Source organism: Hetaerina americana, unplaced genomic scaffold (genome assembly GCF_022747635.1).
Source record: "Hetaerina americana unplaced genomic scaffold, ioHetAmer1.1.p SCAF_12, whole genome shotgun sequence".
Lineage (NCBI taxonomy): Eukaryota > Metazoa > Arthropoda > Insecta > Odonata > Calopterygidae > Hetaerina > Hetaerina americana.
Genome location: NW_027286292.1, coordinates 19,865,855 through 19,885,419, shown reverse-complemented (window position 1 = coordinate 19,885,419; position 19,565 = coordinate 19,865,855). Strand labels below are relative to the sequence as shown.

The 19,565-nt window shown below is 35.8% G+C and overlaps 1 protein-coding gene across 3 annotated transcripts in view; it reads right to left on the bottom strand.

Moving 5' to 3' along the window:
- LOC139685726 (cell adhesion molecule Dscam1-like) overlaps window positions 1–19,565 on the bottom strand; it is a 561,630-nt gene that overhangs the window by 89,107 nt on the left and 452,958 nt on the right. For all 3 annotated transcript variants that reach the window (XM_071582767.1, XM_071582766.1, XM_071582768.1), the window contains 6 exons: window positions 19,308–19,427; window positions 17,476–17,652; window positions 15,876–16,023; window positions 11,285–11,433; window positions 2,701–2,832; window positions 378–744 (listed from right to left, as the gene is read on the bottom strand). In XM_071582767.1, the coding sequence (XP_071438868.1) occupies window positions 378–744; window positions 2,701–2,832; window positions 11,285–11,433; window positions 15,876–16,023; window positions 17,476–17,652; window positions 19,308–19,427 (1,093 nt within the window). The remainder of the gene's footprint in view (window positions 1–377; window positions 745–2,700; window positions 2,833–11,284; window positions 11,434–15,875; window positions 16,024–17,475; window positions 17,653–19,307; window positions 19,428–19,565) is intronic.

The following is a 19,565-nucleotide window of genomic DNA, read 5'->3' as shown; positions in this document are numbered from 1 at the left end:
ATAAGATATATACCTTTTAACCGTTGCCTTATAAATTATGCGAATGAAATTTAACTTTTTACGTGAAAGATGTCGTACTTAAATTTAAAACGGCATGCCCAGCTGGCGATCCTGGTGAAAAAGCAAGAAATATTGAACGATAATGGATTGTTTTATCTGAAAACGGCAAAATGCTAAAAGTGGGTTTCCCTGAATACCTGCATTTTAGGTGATGAGCTTGTTTTCATTCACAAAACCTGGACCGACATTGGATGACGAATCCTTTCCTTTATGTTCTCAATCCGTAAAAAACCATCCTGCATACATTACATTAAAGTAAATACAAAAGCTCGAACTTCTACTCTAAATTATACAGCTGTCCCACATATGTTGCTTACCTGGCTTGCATGAGGCCGAGATAGTAGCCCAAAATAGCGCCATTCCAGTGCTCTTCGTCCGGCGGCAACCAAGTAACCCGGAGGGCTCGCTCTCCCATGGGCAACGCTGTGAGGCTCCTTGGAGGGCCAGATGGTGCCTCAGGATCCGTGGTGCCACTCACTACACCACTCAGTGAGCCACGACCGAGTTGGTTGACTCCCGCCACGCGGAAGTAGTAAGTGGTGGAGGGTCGGAGTTTGGTCACTTCTGCGAAGGAGCGACCCTTGGTTGAAGAGCCACCCTGCTGGACCCCACCGGCCCACTCACTTGCGTAGGAGGAGGTCGCGTCGTACGTCTGCCGTTCGGAGTTGATCTCCGTCACGGGACCTTGGAAGTTGAAATGGTGACTACATTTGAAGCGCGCACTGTGTGCCTACGACCAACCTCACTGACATATATCCGCCCATTACTCTGGAAAAAATTTCTTTCGAAATAGTATTGTACTAAAGGAATTATTTTCAAGTGGAGAGAAATATGCTTCGACGTGCAAGTCACTCATCTCCAGTAAATGAGATTTACATTAAAAATTTATAAGATGTTGCAATTAATCCACGAGTCTTTTGATAGAAGCATCAAATACCACTGAAATGAATTCCGAAAGTCGGTCCACCAACAAACAAATAGATTGAACGAAAGTAAGGTTTTTAAAATTTCATAGATTTCATAGGAGTTCAGTGCGTCCATTTTATTTATAAAGAGACCACAACGCCTATGTTACGCTCATTTTTCAAAATAATTATGGAATTTATTTAAACTATACACGCCTAGTTTCAATATCGTTTTGGTATTTTACTGTTGATGGATGGAGTTTCAAAAAATGAATATTTGTCATCAATATGCAAATATTTTCCTCTAAATGATGTTGGGTGACATCCATTCTCTCTAAATAGCTTATTGCTTAAAATACAGTGTAAAGTGTATCATATGCAGTCGTATAAGTGTTTTTGTGCAATATATAATTTCAATTTGTTACAGAACGTATCATTACGTGTTCATCATCATATGATGGCGTATGAATAATTGTTTAGTAATCAAATTATATATTTATAACCATATTTTTGAAAAAATAATTTGTCCTCTTTTAGAGAATTAGAGAAATTAAAATGGATGTGATTCTACTGAAAATTCTACTTTTATTCTATTCTTAATTTATCTCACTCATAATTGAAAGAAATGACTTTCCGTTAAAAGATATCTACCATAATCCATATCCCACGTTAAAAACAGACGGAGAGTTTTCAGTACACTTATCTCATCACTCTCTTGGCTTTTCTAATACTTTTACTTTTTTGTGACCCAAGTACATGTCGTCGCACCATCATCATGTACATAAACATGGCCACATATAGTTGATCTAGTTTCAAAAAGGAGGCGAACTGGAATGTTTACGGAAAATGAGAATTGCAGGAGAGGATCGCAGGTATGATTTATTGCCCTTGACAGCGCTGTTGGGCGCGGGGAGAGGGTAAAATCTGTTGATGTTTCCGATAAGAGACACTGTATTGGGGAGAGAATAGGTACACACATTGGTCTATTTCTCTGCCTCTAGAAGAGAGTAGTGGATGGGGTCCACATAATCTATAACGAAGAGGGTTTCTTCGAAAAATTTTAATTTTCAAAATTAAATTTCCATTTTCCATTAATGAAATAGGTTCAATTTCTGTCCCAGCATTTATTTATTTACTTAATTGGGCGAGGTTGAGACCTATAGTCCCTTCTTCCAACTAACTGTTACATTACCGACATAACATTGAAGACAGTCACATAAAGCCCTAGATGGAGGAAAATCTACGTAGGCGAACCCGCGACCTCTGAGTTGGTAGGCGAGGTCGTTACCCCGCCACCATCGGGGCCGGCGAAATGAATACTGGAAAACTGAGGGTAAATTGAGTGAGTGCTGTGCTTATTTAAAAATAAAAATTCCGAGAATTGACACCAGATACCGTTAATTCGAGTATACTGACTAATTTGGACGCCAAAACAATGGTATAGTAAAATGCGAAGAAAAATATATAACGCTTAGAAAGACAACTTGGCCTGAGGACACGTGGTAAAATTTGGATTTCTGGCCGATAATGCACGATTACCACTGAAATTAACGGTCCATACGTTATCAAGTGATGTTCAAAACTAATTTTGACAAACTCTACTCTTAAACGATCGATGGAAATACTTCAGCCTTAGTTGCAAAAATGAGTAAAAGTTAATGCATAAAACATATGTAGATATTTTGTTTGAGATATGACTTGAGCACAAGTAAAATCAAATGAGTTACACAATTACCAGGGTCTGTAGTGTAGACGACTGTGTACTGCAAAATGGGGCTGTTTCCTTCATCTGGTTCTGTCCACGATAGCTTCACTGATCGACTTCTTGACTCCATTACACGAACATCAGTAGGTGCCTCAGGAACATCTGTTCAAGCAGAAATGCGTACACGTCAGTTCTCCAGTACCTATGCCGACACATTATTTTTTAATATCAATAGCCGTAAACTATACGGTAGCACCATTTTCACACACTGGAACATGTATAAATGTATAAATAAAGAATGTTCTTTCATTCTAATTTAATGCAAAAAAAACGTACAATGTAATAGAATTATGTGACGGAGTTTTTGAGATTGGTTGAAAAAAATTTTTATTCAAATGACCAAGCTGAAACTATTTTCACATTATATATCCTGTTGGAAAAGTATATTTCTCGTGTTTCTTCATAATCTTTGAGGTGTCATTACTAACATCCTTCTCTTCACATTCATTAGGAAAAAATATTTTACTTACCGGTTAATACTGTCCTGCGGATCAGAGAATCGTAAATTCCAATTATTCAACTTAATAACCAGAAGCCTGCAGCTTTTGAGGCAAAAATTCAAGGTCTCAGGTAGTAACCGTGAGAAAATAATTGATTAATTGTTCAAAAGTAACACAATTAAATGTAAACAAAATTACTTCAAGAGTAAATTTCTCACATTTTAACCGAGGAACAGGCATATTCTTAATTAATAGGTCTTCGTGGCCCGTTCTCCTCCGTCTACGTATATACTCGTACAGGGTTCGTAAAATAAGTATCGTGACTGATGCGTTATAGCCTCAACGGAGCGGGGGATGTGGAATCCAACCGTTCGGCTCTGTAGAGGGGTCCCCCACCACTCATGCGCACTTTAGTCGAAGACGAGCACCGCGTCGGACGTCCGACGACCACTCGAATCGATGCTCAGGTGGCCAAAGTGAAAAAGGTTTTGGACTTTGACTGGCGTGAAACCAACGCCCTTATCAGTGAGGAGACTGGCCTTTCAATCGAAACTGTCCACACCATTGTGACAGAGGATCTGGCGATCAGGAAAGTGTGCGCGAAGCTGGTGCCGAAAGTCTTGAGCGAAGAACAAAAACTGTCGCGGGTGGAAATTTTGGAAGATATTTTGGACTGCGTCCAGGAAGATGAAGGTTTTCTCGAAAATTTTATTACCTCATAAGATAGCTCAAAAGGAGCTCAAAGGATATTGGATGGACTCCATCGAGGCGGTTCAACCGGCGATGACAAAGGCTCTCAACAGTATTCCGGAAACTGACTTCCAGCGGGCCTTTAAAGAGTGGCAGAAGCGCCGAACTAAGTGTATCGATGGAGGAGGAATGTATTTTGAAGATTTTGAAGTAGCTGTAATGATAACTGCATTACATTCTGATTTTTGGAACCAATCCCAATACTTATTTTGCTGACACTGTACTGCGCCTTTTAAGTATATACTAATAGGTAAAACATTTTCTGCCGAGCCTAAACTTCTAAAAATTTATGTGCGCAGAAGGTTTTGAGAAATTTATTTTCTCACGTTTCGCCAGCCTTTGTTCAATAAAAATTTACAGATGTTAAAATTTACAATCCAATTTTGTGAGTGCAGGAAGTTACTAATGATCTTGATAAATTATAATACTCATATTCATTTATAATTATATGTGTGTCTATATATATATATGTTTGTGTGTGTGTGTATATATATATACATATATATATATATATATATATATATATATATATATATATATATATATATATATTATTTCACACGCCGTATAGGGCTTAGTACTGGGTGAACTCTACCATCACCTACCAAACCGACCTTCGGGTTGATTACTGTGTTTATGGTTATATATATATATATATATATAACAATAATATATATATATATATATATATATATATATATATATATATATATATATATATATATATAATAATTCTATGTTTTTCATAAAGAGATATATTTATGTATATATAATTACAAATGTATATAAACATACATATATATATAAATATACATATGAGGGCGGTTCAATAAGTACCCGTGTTAGATATGCAGAAACCACTTTTTCAATTTTTTTTTATTTACCGGCATAGTTTCTTTAAGAAAGATACACTTAAGCCAACGTTCCGGCCATTTTTTAACCCCTACCATAAAAAGAACTTGTTGAACTCTCCAAAATACGCCTCTGTCTCGGCGATAACTTCCTCGTTTGAGCTAGATTTTTTTCCCGCGAGCCATTTCTTCATGTTAGGGAATAAGAAAAAGTTGCAGGGAGCCAGATTGGGTAAATACGGGGGGTGCGGCAGCAAATCATAACGTAGTTCATTTAGTTTGGCGGCGACAACTCCTCATCAACTTGTTGTCCACCGTGAGCAATCGCGGCACATATCGGGCCGACAATTTTTTCATCGCCAACTTATCATGTAAAATATTAATTGCCGTTCCGGTCGACACACCCACTGCCTCTGCTACTTCGCGCACTTTCGTTCGTCGATTAGCGAGAATCATGGCGTGGACTTTTTGAATGGTTTTCTCGGTAACCACGTCTGCTGGGCGTTCTGGTCACTTCTCATCAAAAACAGATGTTCGCCCACGTTTAAATTCCTTGAACCAATATCTAACTGTGGTCGTAGATGGCGAAGTGTCCCCATAAACAGCATCCAACTTTGCTTTTATCTCCTCGCATTTCTTCCCATCCAATAACAAAAAAAAGAACGTCTACACTCAATCCCAATTCCGCACAACACGACCATTCACATGGCCACGATAGACGTTACATTTCTGTACCCCTCCATTCCCCACAAAGAAGGCTTAGAGGCCCTGCAATATTACCTCTCCCTACGATCCACAGCACACACCCCATCCACAGATTTCCTCATCGAACTGAGCCAAATCGTTCTCACCAACAATTCTTTTCAATGCAACGACTATGTATATATATATATATAGGAACAGGATAGGGAAGTTGGACGGGATAAGGGAGGAAGAAAGTACTCAGAGCTGAAGAGGGGTCTGATGTAGAGTACGATATTGTATTTTTCTAGGAGTCACAAATTATTTAATTAGTAATTATGTCAATTATGTCCATCCAAAAACCTATCTTAACCGGTAGATTACCTAATAATAATTATATATATATATATATATATATATATATATATATATATATATATATATATATATATATATATATATATAAAATATCTTCGAAATGGAACGCTCATCGGCGACACACAAATATATAAAAACACAGATGTAGATTTTTAGAATATAGAGACACAAAGAAAGGACACTCACAATTTGTTATTTTACGTTTCGACAGCACGGCTCTGAAGACGACAGCCGTGCTGTCGAAACGTAAAATAACAAATTGTGAGTGTCCTTTCTTTGTGTCTCTATATTCTAAAAATCTACATCTGTGTTTTTATATATTTATATATATATATATATATATATATATATTATATATATATAGGTAAGGGTAAGGCAAGAACTATTCTTGGCCTTTTCAGCTTCCACAGTTCCTTGAAACATCCTTCCCTCATCCTTCTTTGCATACTTCCTATGTTCCGCATGTTCCCTCCAACCAGGCCCACGTTTATTTCCCTGTCTTTGCCTTCCCAGCCTCTGCTTGATTCCGCATATATACAAATATACATATATATGTATATGCATACACGCACACAGACACTAGCACATACACACACACATATATATATATATATAAATTCATATATATATATATCTATATATATATATATATATATATATATATATATAAACCAAGTCGCCCGAAGGTCGGTTTAGTAGGTGTATAAAAAGCAGGTGTACACATATGCATATGTATATATATTTATACGTATGTATATATATATATTTTTTTTTATGTAAATGCATATGTACATACATATATATATATATATATATATATATATATATATATATATATATATATATATATTTATATATATATATATAATTATTATTAGGTAATCTACCGGTTAAGATAGGTTTTTGGATGGACATAATTACTAATTAAATAATTTGTGACTCCTAGAAAAATGCAATATCGTACTCTACATCAGACCCCTCTTCAGCTCTGAGTACTTTCTTCCTCCCTTCATCCCGTCCAACTTCCCTATCCTGTTCCTTCCCTTTCCTCGTTTGCCTAACATTCTCCCCTCAATTCCAGTCTTCAACATCCCGCTGCATACGGTCAATACCCCCTTCATTCACTTTTCCTGCCTCCATAGTATTTCTCCCAACAAACCCCTCCCTTCGCCCACCATACCAAGTACTTCCTCATTTGTTTTCTTCTCTGTCCATTTCACCTTCTCCATTCTTCTTCACACCCACATTTCAATAGCCTACAGTCTACGTCTATCCTCCTGCTTCAATGACCACGTTTCCGCGCCGTACATAGCTACGCTCCATATCAAAGTTTGTACGAGTCTTTTCTTAACAACCTTACTCAACGTCCCCGTCATTAACTACCTCCTCCTTGTGAAAGCCTCTTTGCCTAACGCAATTCTTCTCCCTAAGTCCTAACTACTTTGACCGTGTTGGTCCAAAACACTTCCGAGATACGTAAACTGTTCTACCTGCTCTAGTTTTTGCCCTCCTATTTTAATGTTTGGCATAGGCTTTTTCTTTCTAGAGAATCGCATAACCTTTGTTTTATTAATTTGATCCTCATCTCATACCTGTCGCAATGAATTTCCAAACTAAAGCTTGATCATCAGCAAACCTAACTGATTGATTTTTATTTACCGGCATAGTTTCTTTAAGAAAGATACACTTAAGCCAACGTTCCGGCCATTTTTTAACCCCTACCATAAAAAGAACTTGTTGAACTCTCCAAAATACGCCTCTGTCTCGGCGATAACTTCCTCGTTTGAGCTAGATTTTTTTCCCGCGAGCCATTTCTTCATGTTAGGGAATAAGAAAAAGTTGCAGGGAGCCAGATTGGGTAAATACGGGGGGTGCGGCAGCAAATCATAACGTAGTTCATTTAGTTTGGCGGCGACAACTCCTCATCAACTTGTTGTCCACCGTGAGCAATCGCGGCACATATCGGGCCGACAATTTTTTCATCGCCAACTTATCATGTAAAATATTAATTGCCGTTCCGGTCGACACACCCACTGCCTCTGCTACTTCGCGCACTTTCGTTCGTCGATTAGCGAGAATCATGGCGTGGACTTTTTGAATGGTTTTCTCGGTAACCACGTCTGCTGGGCGTTCTGGTCACTTCTCATCAAAAACAGATGTTCGCCCACGTTTAAATTCCTTGAACCAATATCTAACTGTGGTCGTAGATGGCGAAGTGTCCCCATAAACAGCATCCAACTTTGCTTTTATCTCCTCGCATTTCTTCCCATCCAATAACAAAAAAAAGAACGTCTACACTCAATCCCAATTCCGCACAACACGACCATTCACATGGCCACGATAGACGTTACATTTCTGTACCCCTCCATTCCCCACAAAGAAGGCTTAGAGGCCCTGCAATATTACCTCTCCCTACGATCCACAGCACACACCCCATCCACAGATTTCCTCATCGAACTGAGCCAAATCGTTCTCACCAACAATTCTTTTCAATGCAACGACTATGTATATATATATATATAGGAACAGGATAGGGAAGTTGGACGGGATAAGGGAGGAAGAAAGTACTCAGAGCTGAAGAGGGGTCTGATGTAGAGTACGATATTGTATTTTTCTAGGAGTCACAAATTATTTAATTAGTAATTATGTCAATTATGTCCATCCAAAAACCTATCTTAACCGGTAGATTACCTAATAATAATTATATATATATATATATATATATATATATATATATATATATATATATATATATATATATATATATATATATATATATAAAATATCTTCGAAATGGAACGCTCATCGGCGACACACAAATATATAAAAACACAGATGTAGATTTTTAGAATATAGAGACACAAAGAAAGGACACTCACAATTTGTTATTTTACGTTTCGACAGCACGGCTCTGAAGACGACAGCCGTGCTGTCGAAACGTAAAATAACAAATTGTGAGTGTCCTTTCTTTGTGTCTCTATATTCTAAAAATCTACATCTGTGTTTTTATATATTTATATATATATATATATATATATATATATATATATATATATATATATATATATATATATATATATATATAGGTAAGGGTAAGGCAAGAACTATTCTTGGCCTTTTCAGCTTCCACAGTTCCTTGAAACATCCTTCCCTCATCCTTCTTTGCATACTTCCTATGTTCCGCATGTTCCCTCCAACCAGGCCCACGTTTATTTCCCTGTCTTTGCCTTCCCAGCCTCTGCTTGATTCCGCATATATACAAATATACATATATATGTATATGCATACACGCACACAGACACTAGCACATACACACACACATATATATATATATAAATTCATATATATATATCTATATATATATATATATATATATATATATATATATATATATATATATATATATATATATAAACCAAGTCGCCCGAAGGTCGGTTTAGTAGGTGTATAAAAAGCAGGTGTACACATATGCATATGTATATATATTTATACGTATGTATATATATATATTTTTTTTTATGTAAATGCATATGTACATACATATATATATATATATATATATATATATATATATATATATATATATATATATATATATATATATATATATATATATATATATTTATATATATATATAATTATTATTAGGTAATCTACCGGTTAAGATAGGTTTTTGGATGGACATAATTACTAATTAAATAATTTGTGACTCCTAGAAAAATGCAATATCGTACTCTACATCAGACCCCTCTTCAGCTCTGAGTACTTTCTTCCTCCCTTCATCCCGTCCAACTTCCCTATCCTGTTCCTTCCCTTTCCTCGTTTGCCTAACATTCTCCCCTCAATTCCAGTCTTCAACATCCCGCTGCATACGGTCAATACCCCCTTCATTCACTTTTCCTGCCTCCATAGTATTTCTCCCAACAAACCCCTCCCTTCGCCCACCATACCAAGTACTTCCTCATTTGTTTTCTTCTCTGTCCATTTCACCTTCTCCATTCTTCTTCACACCCACATTTCAATAGCCTACAGTCTACGTCTATCCTCCTGCTTCAATGACCACGTTTCCGCGCCGTACATAGCTACGCTCCATATCAAAGTTTGTACGAGTCTTTTCTTAACAACCTTACTCAACGTCCCCGTCATTAACTACCTCCTCCTTGTGAAAGCCTCTTTGCCTAACGCAATTCTTCTCCCTAAGTCCTAACTACTTTGACCGTGTTGGTCCAAAACACTTCCGAGATACGTAAACTGTTCTACCTGCTCTAGTTTTTGCCCTCCTATTTTAATGTTTGGCATAGGCTTTTTCTTTCTAGAGAATCGCATAACCTTTGTTTTATTAATTTGATCCTCATCTCATACCTGTCGCAATGAATTTCCAAACTAAAGCTTGATCATCAGCAAACCTAACTGATTTTACGAATTCCCCGCCCACTTTCATTCCTACCTCCAGTTCTTCCCATGCCTCTTTGATCATTTCCTCTGCATACAGGTTGAACAGCAACGGTGATAATGGGCAACCCTGCCTTACACCTCTTCCTAACCATACCCATCCGGACTCCCCGTTCCCCACCCGCACCTGAGCTGTCTGAGACATGTACAGGTTGCGGATTAGCCTCCTGTCCCTCCAATCTATTCCTATTTTCTTTAATATACTCATTAGTTTTCCCAATTCACTCTATCAAACGCTTTTTCGAAATCTGCGAAACAGGCAAATACCTCCTGGTTGTATTCTATTATCCTCTCGATTAATAATCTCATTACTGCAATGGCATCACGCGGACCTCTCCCCTTCCTAAACCCAAACTGATCATCCCCTAAGTAATCATTTCCCCTACTCTCTTTTCTTTTGTTTATTATCCTGAGAACAACTTTAGCTGCGTGGGATATCAAACTTATCGTCCTGTAGTCCTCACATGATGTAGCCTTTACCTTTTTCGGAATAGGAACTAGAACTGATCTCATAAAGTCTTCCGGCCAGATTACTTCCTCATAAATACTACGGATCAGCCCATATAGCCTCTTCCTCCCACGTTTTCCTAAACATTTCAATAGTTCCGCGGGAATGTTATCCACCCCCACGGCCTAATTTAGTTTCATCTCCCTTAATGCCCTTTCTATCTGATCGTCAAGTATGCCTATATATATATATATAATTCATCTTGATATTTGATTCATAACAAAAGTTAAATGCGTTGGAACACAAGTGAAAAAATCACGTAAATATTGTATTTAAACCAGCCTAATGAAGTAATGTTAATATTGGATTAAATTGCATAATAAATGGATATAAATTACAATTAACTCCTTTGTCGAAATTAACCATGAAAAAATTAATAAAAAACTCTGAAATACTCTGTAAACACCAATATAATTAAGTATTGATTAGATCTTCGGAATGCGTTGCGATATTTTTAACAATTAATGTTTTATTCTACAATTCAACACTCTCACCTTGCACCATAAGCTCCACAACAGTCTCGTCCTTTCCAAAAGGGTTGGAGGCGATACATAAATATTTCCCTGAGTCATCCGATGTCACATGACGAATGAGGAACTGAGAAAATGCGCTGGCTTCAAGGGCGTTCTCTTTGATGTGGTACCTATGGGGAAATCGTGCATAAGTATTTAATTGACAAAAGACATACAAATTTTTTTAACTTAAAAATATCAAATTCAACAAACATTTCACTCCACATATTATATTGGGTGCGTATCTATGTGACAGAACCTTTTAAATGCAATTGTTATCAATATTTCACGGACCGAAATTGATACTGAAGTTAGTGAAATGCACAAAATGAATCATTGACCTGAGGTTTAAATAATAAACTGACGTTACTAACAGATTTTAAATTCATAATCATAAAAATTGTCGTCGAAATGCTAATGCGTTCTATTGAAAGCTGTATTTGATTGTGTTTATAGAGAAAATGGAGACTTTACAAAATATGTTTTTGTATAAAACAACAATTGTTGTCGAAGATTATTTAGCTCAATTATTCATATTTGCATCCCTTTAGATGTGCAAAGGCTAATTTCTAAATTTTGCGAATAAGGGAATTTTTTACCGAAAGTGTTGGTGTTTTATTAGGATTAAAATTATTGTAAATAATCAACCGAAAACCTATTATTTTCCCACGTGGTCGATTTACACTCTATGTAATTGGTAACAAGTGTTGGCAGAAAACAACTCATGATAGTGAATTGAACAAATGTCATTTATTGTAGGTTTTTTTCACTAAATTTTGCGTTAGACACGCGGTATAATGATATATATTATTAAGTGTTCCTAAGCACTAATAATCAAAAATAATCCTTGAATTTCAGTCACATTGTGAATTACTTGCCGGTACAATTCTTTCAAGCAATGGGATAGAAAATTCATTGTATTAACGGTATTTAAAAATTCTTTATTAATGCATATTGTTAAATCGTGGCATTAGTATGCTGGTTAAATGTGTTTGACTTGATAATCTTCAGAATTTTAGAAGTAAACACCAGTAAATATTATGTTTCACCCTGACGGGAGTTAATAACTGTTTCTAGTTGTAAATTTCTTGTTTTTCTGAAATAAATGAAGAATAATCTTTGAATTTTAATCTTCAATTAATGAGAAATAACTTCAGGCAAAAGGGCATAAAATGCTAAAATAAAAATGTATCTATCATATAAAATTCAATTAAATGATAAAACGGCAAAGAACCTATGTGAAAAATATTCCCTGGTATTTTCTATGTGATAATGCATGACGGCAATGCGTTTTTCCTATCTTTATTTCTACAAGATATAGCAAAAAGGTTATGCTCTAAATGCTGTAAATGAAAAACCAATGGTATCCTTGAGTTATTAACCAGAATGGATGTGCAGACGCTCATGCGAGAACACTCCAAACTCATTTTAAAATTGCGAAGTACATGAATTGAAACATGATTAACGGGAGAGTGCCTGAAATAAACGTTGGTAAGCGTAATTGATAAAGTGAAAATAGTAAGCCCCCGAGGGAGCAAAAGTACTTACATGTAGGTTTTAATTAAGTATTTTTGCGAGCAAGATTAGGTTTCCTTGTATAAGACTTCTTTTTAACTAGATGAAAAATGGGTCAACTTTTTGATAAATCTTTGAGTGCGCTTTCAAACTTTCATGAATTAGCAATTTATTGAAGGCAGTTCTTATTAACAACACTTTTTAAGCATTACATTAATTTGCATCAATCGGACTTAGACCATTAAGGTAAATAACTAGCAAATCTCATTTGCCTTTGAAGGTATTTCTATTGAAGATATTGTGTCTTTTTTGTATTCCGCTCAAAACTCACAGACCATATGCAAATTGAATTACATAGGACCAAAAATGTTAATATTTAATGAACGAAAAGATTTAGGCATCATAAAGTCAATTTAATCGGAAAAGAAAGAAATACTTAGTTGTTCCACATATATTTTATTAACACGACCTAGGTTTCGACTTACAAAGTCATCATCAGGTCAGATGATGACTTTGTAAGTCGAAACCTAGGTCGTGTTAATAAAATATATGTGGAACAACTAAGTATTTCTTTCTTTTCCGATATGAATCGCTTCCACAAAGTGACGCCTCAGACAATTTTAAGTCAATTTAAAGCAAGTCACGTTATGGTTTGGCCTCTTGATCTAACTGCAGAATATTCCTTTTGATAACTGCATTTAAGTAGTATTTAAAGAGGAACGAATGATTCTGTTTTAAATTAAAAACGCTTTCCATACAATGTAAGAACTCACTTATGGATTAGGGTTTATCCATCTTTAAGAAAAATCAGCTGACAAAAAACAAAGAAACATAAATGATGCTCAGGTTTCCACTTAAGTTTGGTAAAATTAAAATCCTAAGAAGTAAAAAGTGCATGGACAAATTTTGTGTACGGTAACCATTTTTCCCTAACTTGTGCGTGAAGTGCTAAATTCAGACTATCGGCACATGATCGCAGATTGTATTGGAATTGATATGATGACGGTGCACAACGTTGTCTCTATATTTGGTGATGCAAAATATCTGCGCCAAACTGGTCCCGAAGGACTTGGCGGATGACCAGAGAGCAGATTTGGGAAGGGTTTCAATCACGAAAACAGAGAGGCAGTCATCGAAGTATTGGTTGTGGGAAGCAGTGTGAGTAGGGAAAGCAGGGTTTCTACACAAAAATACATGAACCAGCAACATGCCTCTCTCAGAAAATGTGGGTACCCTGAAAAACTACTGAGCAGTAAAATTCCCTACCCGTCAACCCAATACACTCCTCTCCCCAAACCAAACCCTTTCCCTCCGTATGAATAACCACCGCTATTCCACCAGATCTCCCACCTTCCTTATTTATCCCATCCTTTCTCACACTGTATCCCACCACCAATCCTTCGATGACTGCTTCTTTGTTACGGTGATTGAAACCCTTCCCAATTCTGCAAGTAGCATCGCGGTGAGAACCCGCGAGATGACGCATACCTGGGTGTCCCAGTCATTTAATGAATCAAGCCCACTGAATGCATCCAAAAGCTGCCTACATATCCCCTCCCAACCTCTTGCTATTTCCTATTGGTCCCTTGCCTCTCCCTTCCTCGTGATAGGTTAGGATAGTAGGTGTATATATATATATATATATATATATATATATATATATATATATATATATATATATAAACACAGATGTAGATTTTTAGAATATAGAGACACAAAGAAAGGACACTCACAATTTGTTAATTTACGTTTCTGAAGACGACAGCCGTGCTGTCGAAACGTAAAATAACAAATTGTGAGTGTCCTTTCTTTGTGTCTCTATATTCTAAAAATCTACATCTGTGTTTTTATATATTTGTGTGTCGCCGATGAGCGTTCCATTTCGAAGATATTTTATATATATATATATATATATATATATATATATATATATATATATATATATATATATATATATATATATATAAATGCATATGTATTTATATATGCATATATAAATATATATGCATATAATCCACCAATTTTAAAGAGTTGGTGGATTGCTTTGTTGCAGTGGGTTTTAGCAAAAGAGATTAATTCTCTTAATATTAAATTTGAAATAATATTTTTATCCGTTAGATGAAAAGGAATGATGCTAGTTGTTAAAAGTTATTAAAAAAATCCGAAAAATCTCGAATTTAAAATGCAGAGAGTTGTAGAGATTTGGAAAAGAGGCAGTTAACCTAACAATGGAATTTAAAAGAAAAATATGAGGCAAATTGTGACAGATAAATGATAGAGCCTTTGGATTAACATTTGCTAAAATGAATTTTAATAACCGTACGTCCAACGCTTGAGGATACAAAGTTAAGCAATAATTAGATAAAAGTTTACAAATATGATTTATTCCGAAGATTTTATAACTTTCAGAACTTTTAAGCCAGGGTAAAAAATTTGAACCTAAGTTAAATTCATTGAACAATCTTGACAAGGATTTAAAATTGTGAGAGAGGTCATGAAAAACTCCTTTTCAAACTTTTAGTAATTCCAAATAAACCTCTTTTGTCAATATGAGCTAAGACCAATCGTGACCTGGATATACTATCAGATCGATTATGTTTTGCAATAGAAAACTAAAATATGTAGTTTATGGGGATATTGTAAACACAGAACATTTTGAAGCACCCCTATGGGCTTCAGGAAAACTTATACAAAAGAGATGAAGGAGATATCCCGAACCTTCTTAGTTGACTTAACGCAATACAATCGGAATTTTGGCTTGTTCTTTAGAAGGATCATATCGTGGAACTCGAGGACGGATTACACGGAGTCGTGATCACGGTGCCAAATGCGGTTACGGAGTTGAAGAAACGGAGGACAAAAAAGAAACCAATTTGGAAAGTAATCAATGAAAAGAAAAAGGCAAGTCGCATCTCCATTCCCCTTGCCCAACGGTTTGAGGCCTGACTGCAAAAGGGACGGAAAAAAGAAGAGAAACATAAAAAATATACGCTTCAATCCCTTCGCGTCACGCACGCAATCACTTTTTAGCTCCGAGAGAAAAATTCTGGTTGCCTACCTGTGGCTGGATTCGCTTGTAAGTCGAATCCCGTCCCTCTTCCACACGATCTGCATCGGCTGGTCTCCGGAAGCCTCGCACAGGAAACTGGCCGTCGACCCTTTCCTCACCGTCTCCTTCCTCAATGAGGTAACGAAGCGAGGCAAGGCTGAAAGAGTTAGCGTCCGCTTCAGTGAACCCTCACTCGCCCGGTTCCCCATGAGATTTTAAAGGAATGTAATATAGTAGTACGAAAAGGTTTTGAGAGGGCTCTTTTTTGCGGGAGGACCTGAAACTACTTTTGTATGCTTTTTTATATTATTACAACCATTTTCCTCACAAAAATAGCTAAAAACGAGCACAATGAATTTTTTGATTACGTTGCAATGAGGGTTCTTGATAAAAATGGACTAAATTTGAATGTTTAAATTTCGCACATTTTCGTGTTGTCAGTTCCTTGAGTTAATAATATCAATCCTGAGATATACTGCCGTCTTTTCTCACCAGACGTATACATTTTGGGAATTGAAAAGTAAAAATCACACTACGCTTATAGCTTATAGGCTAGATCTCTTCAGTTTACTATATTATAGATCTTTCAGGCACTCAAAATATATTGTTCAGTTTATTACTGCATAATATTTCACGCAAGATCAAGTATTTTTGCAAAAACGTTCATGCAAATAAAGTACTTATTTAAAGCAAACCCATCCTAATATTATAAACCGGAAATACATTTCGTAAAAAAAATTTTTAAAGTCTGTTAGTGAAAAGATAAGGACCATTTCTTAAATAAATGAGGATGTTAAATCCTTCGTGTGGATGGAGGCAGAATTTGACAAAATATCCTCCTATAAATTTATAAGGAATTTCAAAAACTCTGCTGATATTTATTAGATAAATCGTAATTAAAAAATTAAAAGTCAACCTCCAAACTCGACAACTTCGGTGGACATGAAAGCTATCAAGGAAACTTTTTAATCCCTAATGGGATTGCATTAATTAAATAATTATTTTCACTGGCTATAGATCAGCAAAAGTTAACGGAATCTGAGAATTCGTTATTGTTTAAAATTTTGTTCACTTAATTACTTATTTGGGGTAAGAAGAAGGCTTTGTAGTACCTTCTGCCACCTACAATCATACTTAAAAGACATTGAAAACACCCATGCCCTAGGGGGACGAAACTCCACCTAGGTGGAAATCGAAGCTGCGACGTCTGGATTGGCAGGCAAGGACGTAAAGCCACCATTACCGGGACTGGTAATATATGACTTAGGGTAAAATTAAAGGATTTCATAAGGTCCCATTATGCATTCCTGTTCAGTTTTGCAGCTAATGATAGCAATGCTCCTTAGTCATTTGGAACGTTTTATGCCAGAAATTTTCAGCACAAACTTTGACCTTTCACTAGGGTGGAGTTTAAGTTATATCCTATAACTCATATAAACCTATTCGTATGACTCAAGGAATCGAAAATTTACAGCGAATAAGTAGTCGAAATAGGTCAAGGTTATAGTTATTTACATGTTTATATCATCAGTTTAACGTCACTTTATACAGTCTAAAAAAATTTCAGGAAGTGTGCACATATATGTTAAGGTTATATGAATGGACTTACCATTAACCGTGAGGAATACCACGGCGCTTAGCCCGGCTCCAATGCCATTATTTGCTTCACAAAGGTAATAGCCTTCGTGCTCTTCCAAAACACTCCGTATTAATAGTGTACCATTGCTTAGCACTGTGACTAGCCCATCGCGAGAGTTGATTGGAGCAAAATGAGCAGGATGCTTTCCTAGAAAAAGAGAATGCTTGGTATGTGCTTACAAATAATCGTAAAAACTTGAACAATTAAGCGTTCTTGAATAACGTACATTCACAAAAATAATGAAGGGTATTTGGTTTCAACCTGCTCTCACACAAAAATGTTATTATTCTTTGCATACATTGCTATTGCTTCACTCTCTTAAATTCTCTCTAAAGAAAAATAATTTTCCAAATCATAAGTATCGTACTTAATAAATATTTTTCTAATTTATTTCATCGAAATTCAGTAGCCAATGAATGAGAAAACTTCCTATCTTCAATTAAAATTGAAGGGAAAACGATTATCCAAACAAGAGAGCATTAAAAACTTATCAACATAAATAATTAATAAATGATATAAATGGGTCTTGAATATGCTAATTCTCACTTTGTTGGAAGAAATTTGGTTCACAACATTTTACAGCTGAATTAACATTTACCCAAAGCAAATTGAGACCCTCGTTTCTCAGTCGCGATATCTGTGCATAGAATATTATTCGTTACTCTTTTCAGGAGTTTGTATTAAAATTACCTGTAAAAAAGATGCGACAAAGAAGTAAAGAAAATGAATATGGGTATAAAACTTATAGTGTATGAGTGAAAATAATACTTCGTTGATATTTCATATTTGACTGATAATAACCTTGTGCCTGTTAACTGAATTGATATTATTGTTTGCCTCTAATTTGCTTTCTCTTATTAATTTTAGAGTACCAACTGCAACTACCCGTAGATACTCCTTAATTAATTTCCAATTAAATATATTGTAACCCCAAAATATTTCTCGCATTTCTTAAAAGAAGGGCGTTCTCTCTTAAATTCACTTCCGGGCAGAATTGACCAATTTCCTCAAACGTGTCAGCAACCCAACCCCTATTTCATTTCTCAAAAAGTTAATAAAAAACTACTGTTTCATCTATTATAATTTTTTCTTGATTTTTTACATAATCGTTTCTGACACTTTGTTTCGCTCATATAAACCAGCTTTGGTGCATCACGTGCACAGCTTACTGAATAAATCAAAAGGTTATGCAATCGATTTCCCGATGCCACTTCTGTACAACTACTTTATATAACTCTTTAGAACAAAGTGTTGATTATTACCCATGCAGACATATACTCTTTGAATATATTCACTTTGAAAATAGCTAGGCATATTTAGTTTTGTAACACGTGAAAAACCTATCGAAATAGTTACCATACTGCTTTGAGATAATGTATTGTTCCATTATTTCTCACAGTCCACCAAAGAATAAAATTGAGTTAGACAGAAACAATCTGTGATATTATAAATTTTGTATTTATGTGTGCATAAAGAAAATTCTAACCGGAACAAAAATTTATATCATGGAGAATATTGATTCCAATGTATTATTTTATATATTCCGAGATATAAATAAAAAAATACATCTCATCTCGCGTGTACTGGAATTATCACTCTATAGCTTTTATTAGCCGAAGGAGTTATATTTTACTACATTAATTATTTATATAGACACGCGGTCGAGCAGAATCAACGTAACCTAAAACCTGCACATGCAGATGTTACCTTATTTCTGTAATGCATCACCCCTTTTGTTGTTGTCACTTTTTTTTGTGAATAATAATAAAATACCACCAAATGAATGAGTAAAATGGTTGTACCTGGTGCCTTTCGCCATGTGGTTCTAGGCGCAGGGAAGCCATCGGCTTGACAGTGCAGTCCCACAGGATGCCCAGCAATGGCGCTCGTGTCTTTCGGCTCAGTCAGCCATTCTGGAGGAACTGCACCAAACATTAGACCATCAATACTATATATCAACTCAGTATCACGTTAGGAGTTTAGATCTGTCTAATTTTTCAGAATGTGATTGATCATACAAATCATCAGCTCAAATGAAAATGAAAATATCCAAGGTCAAT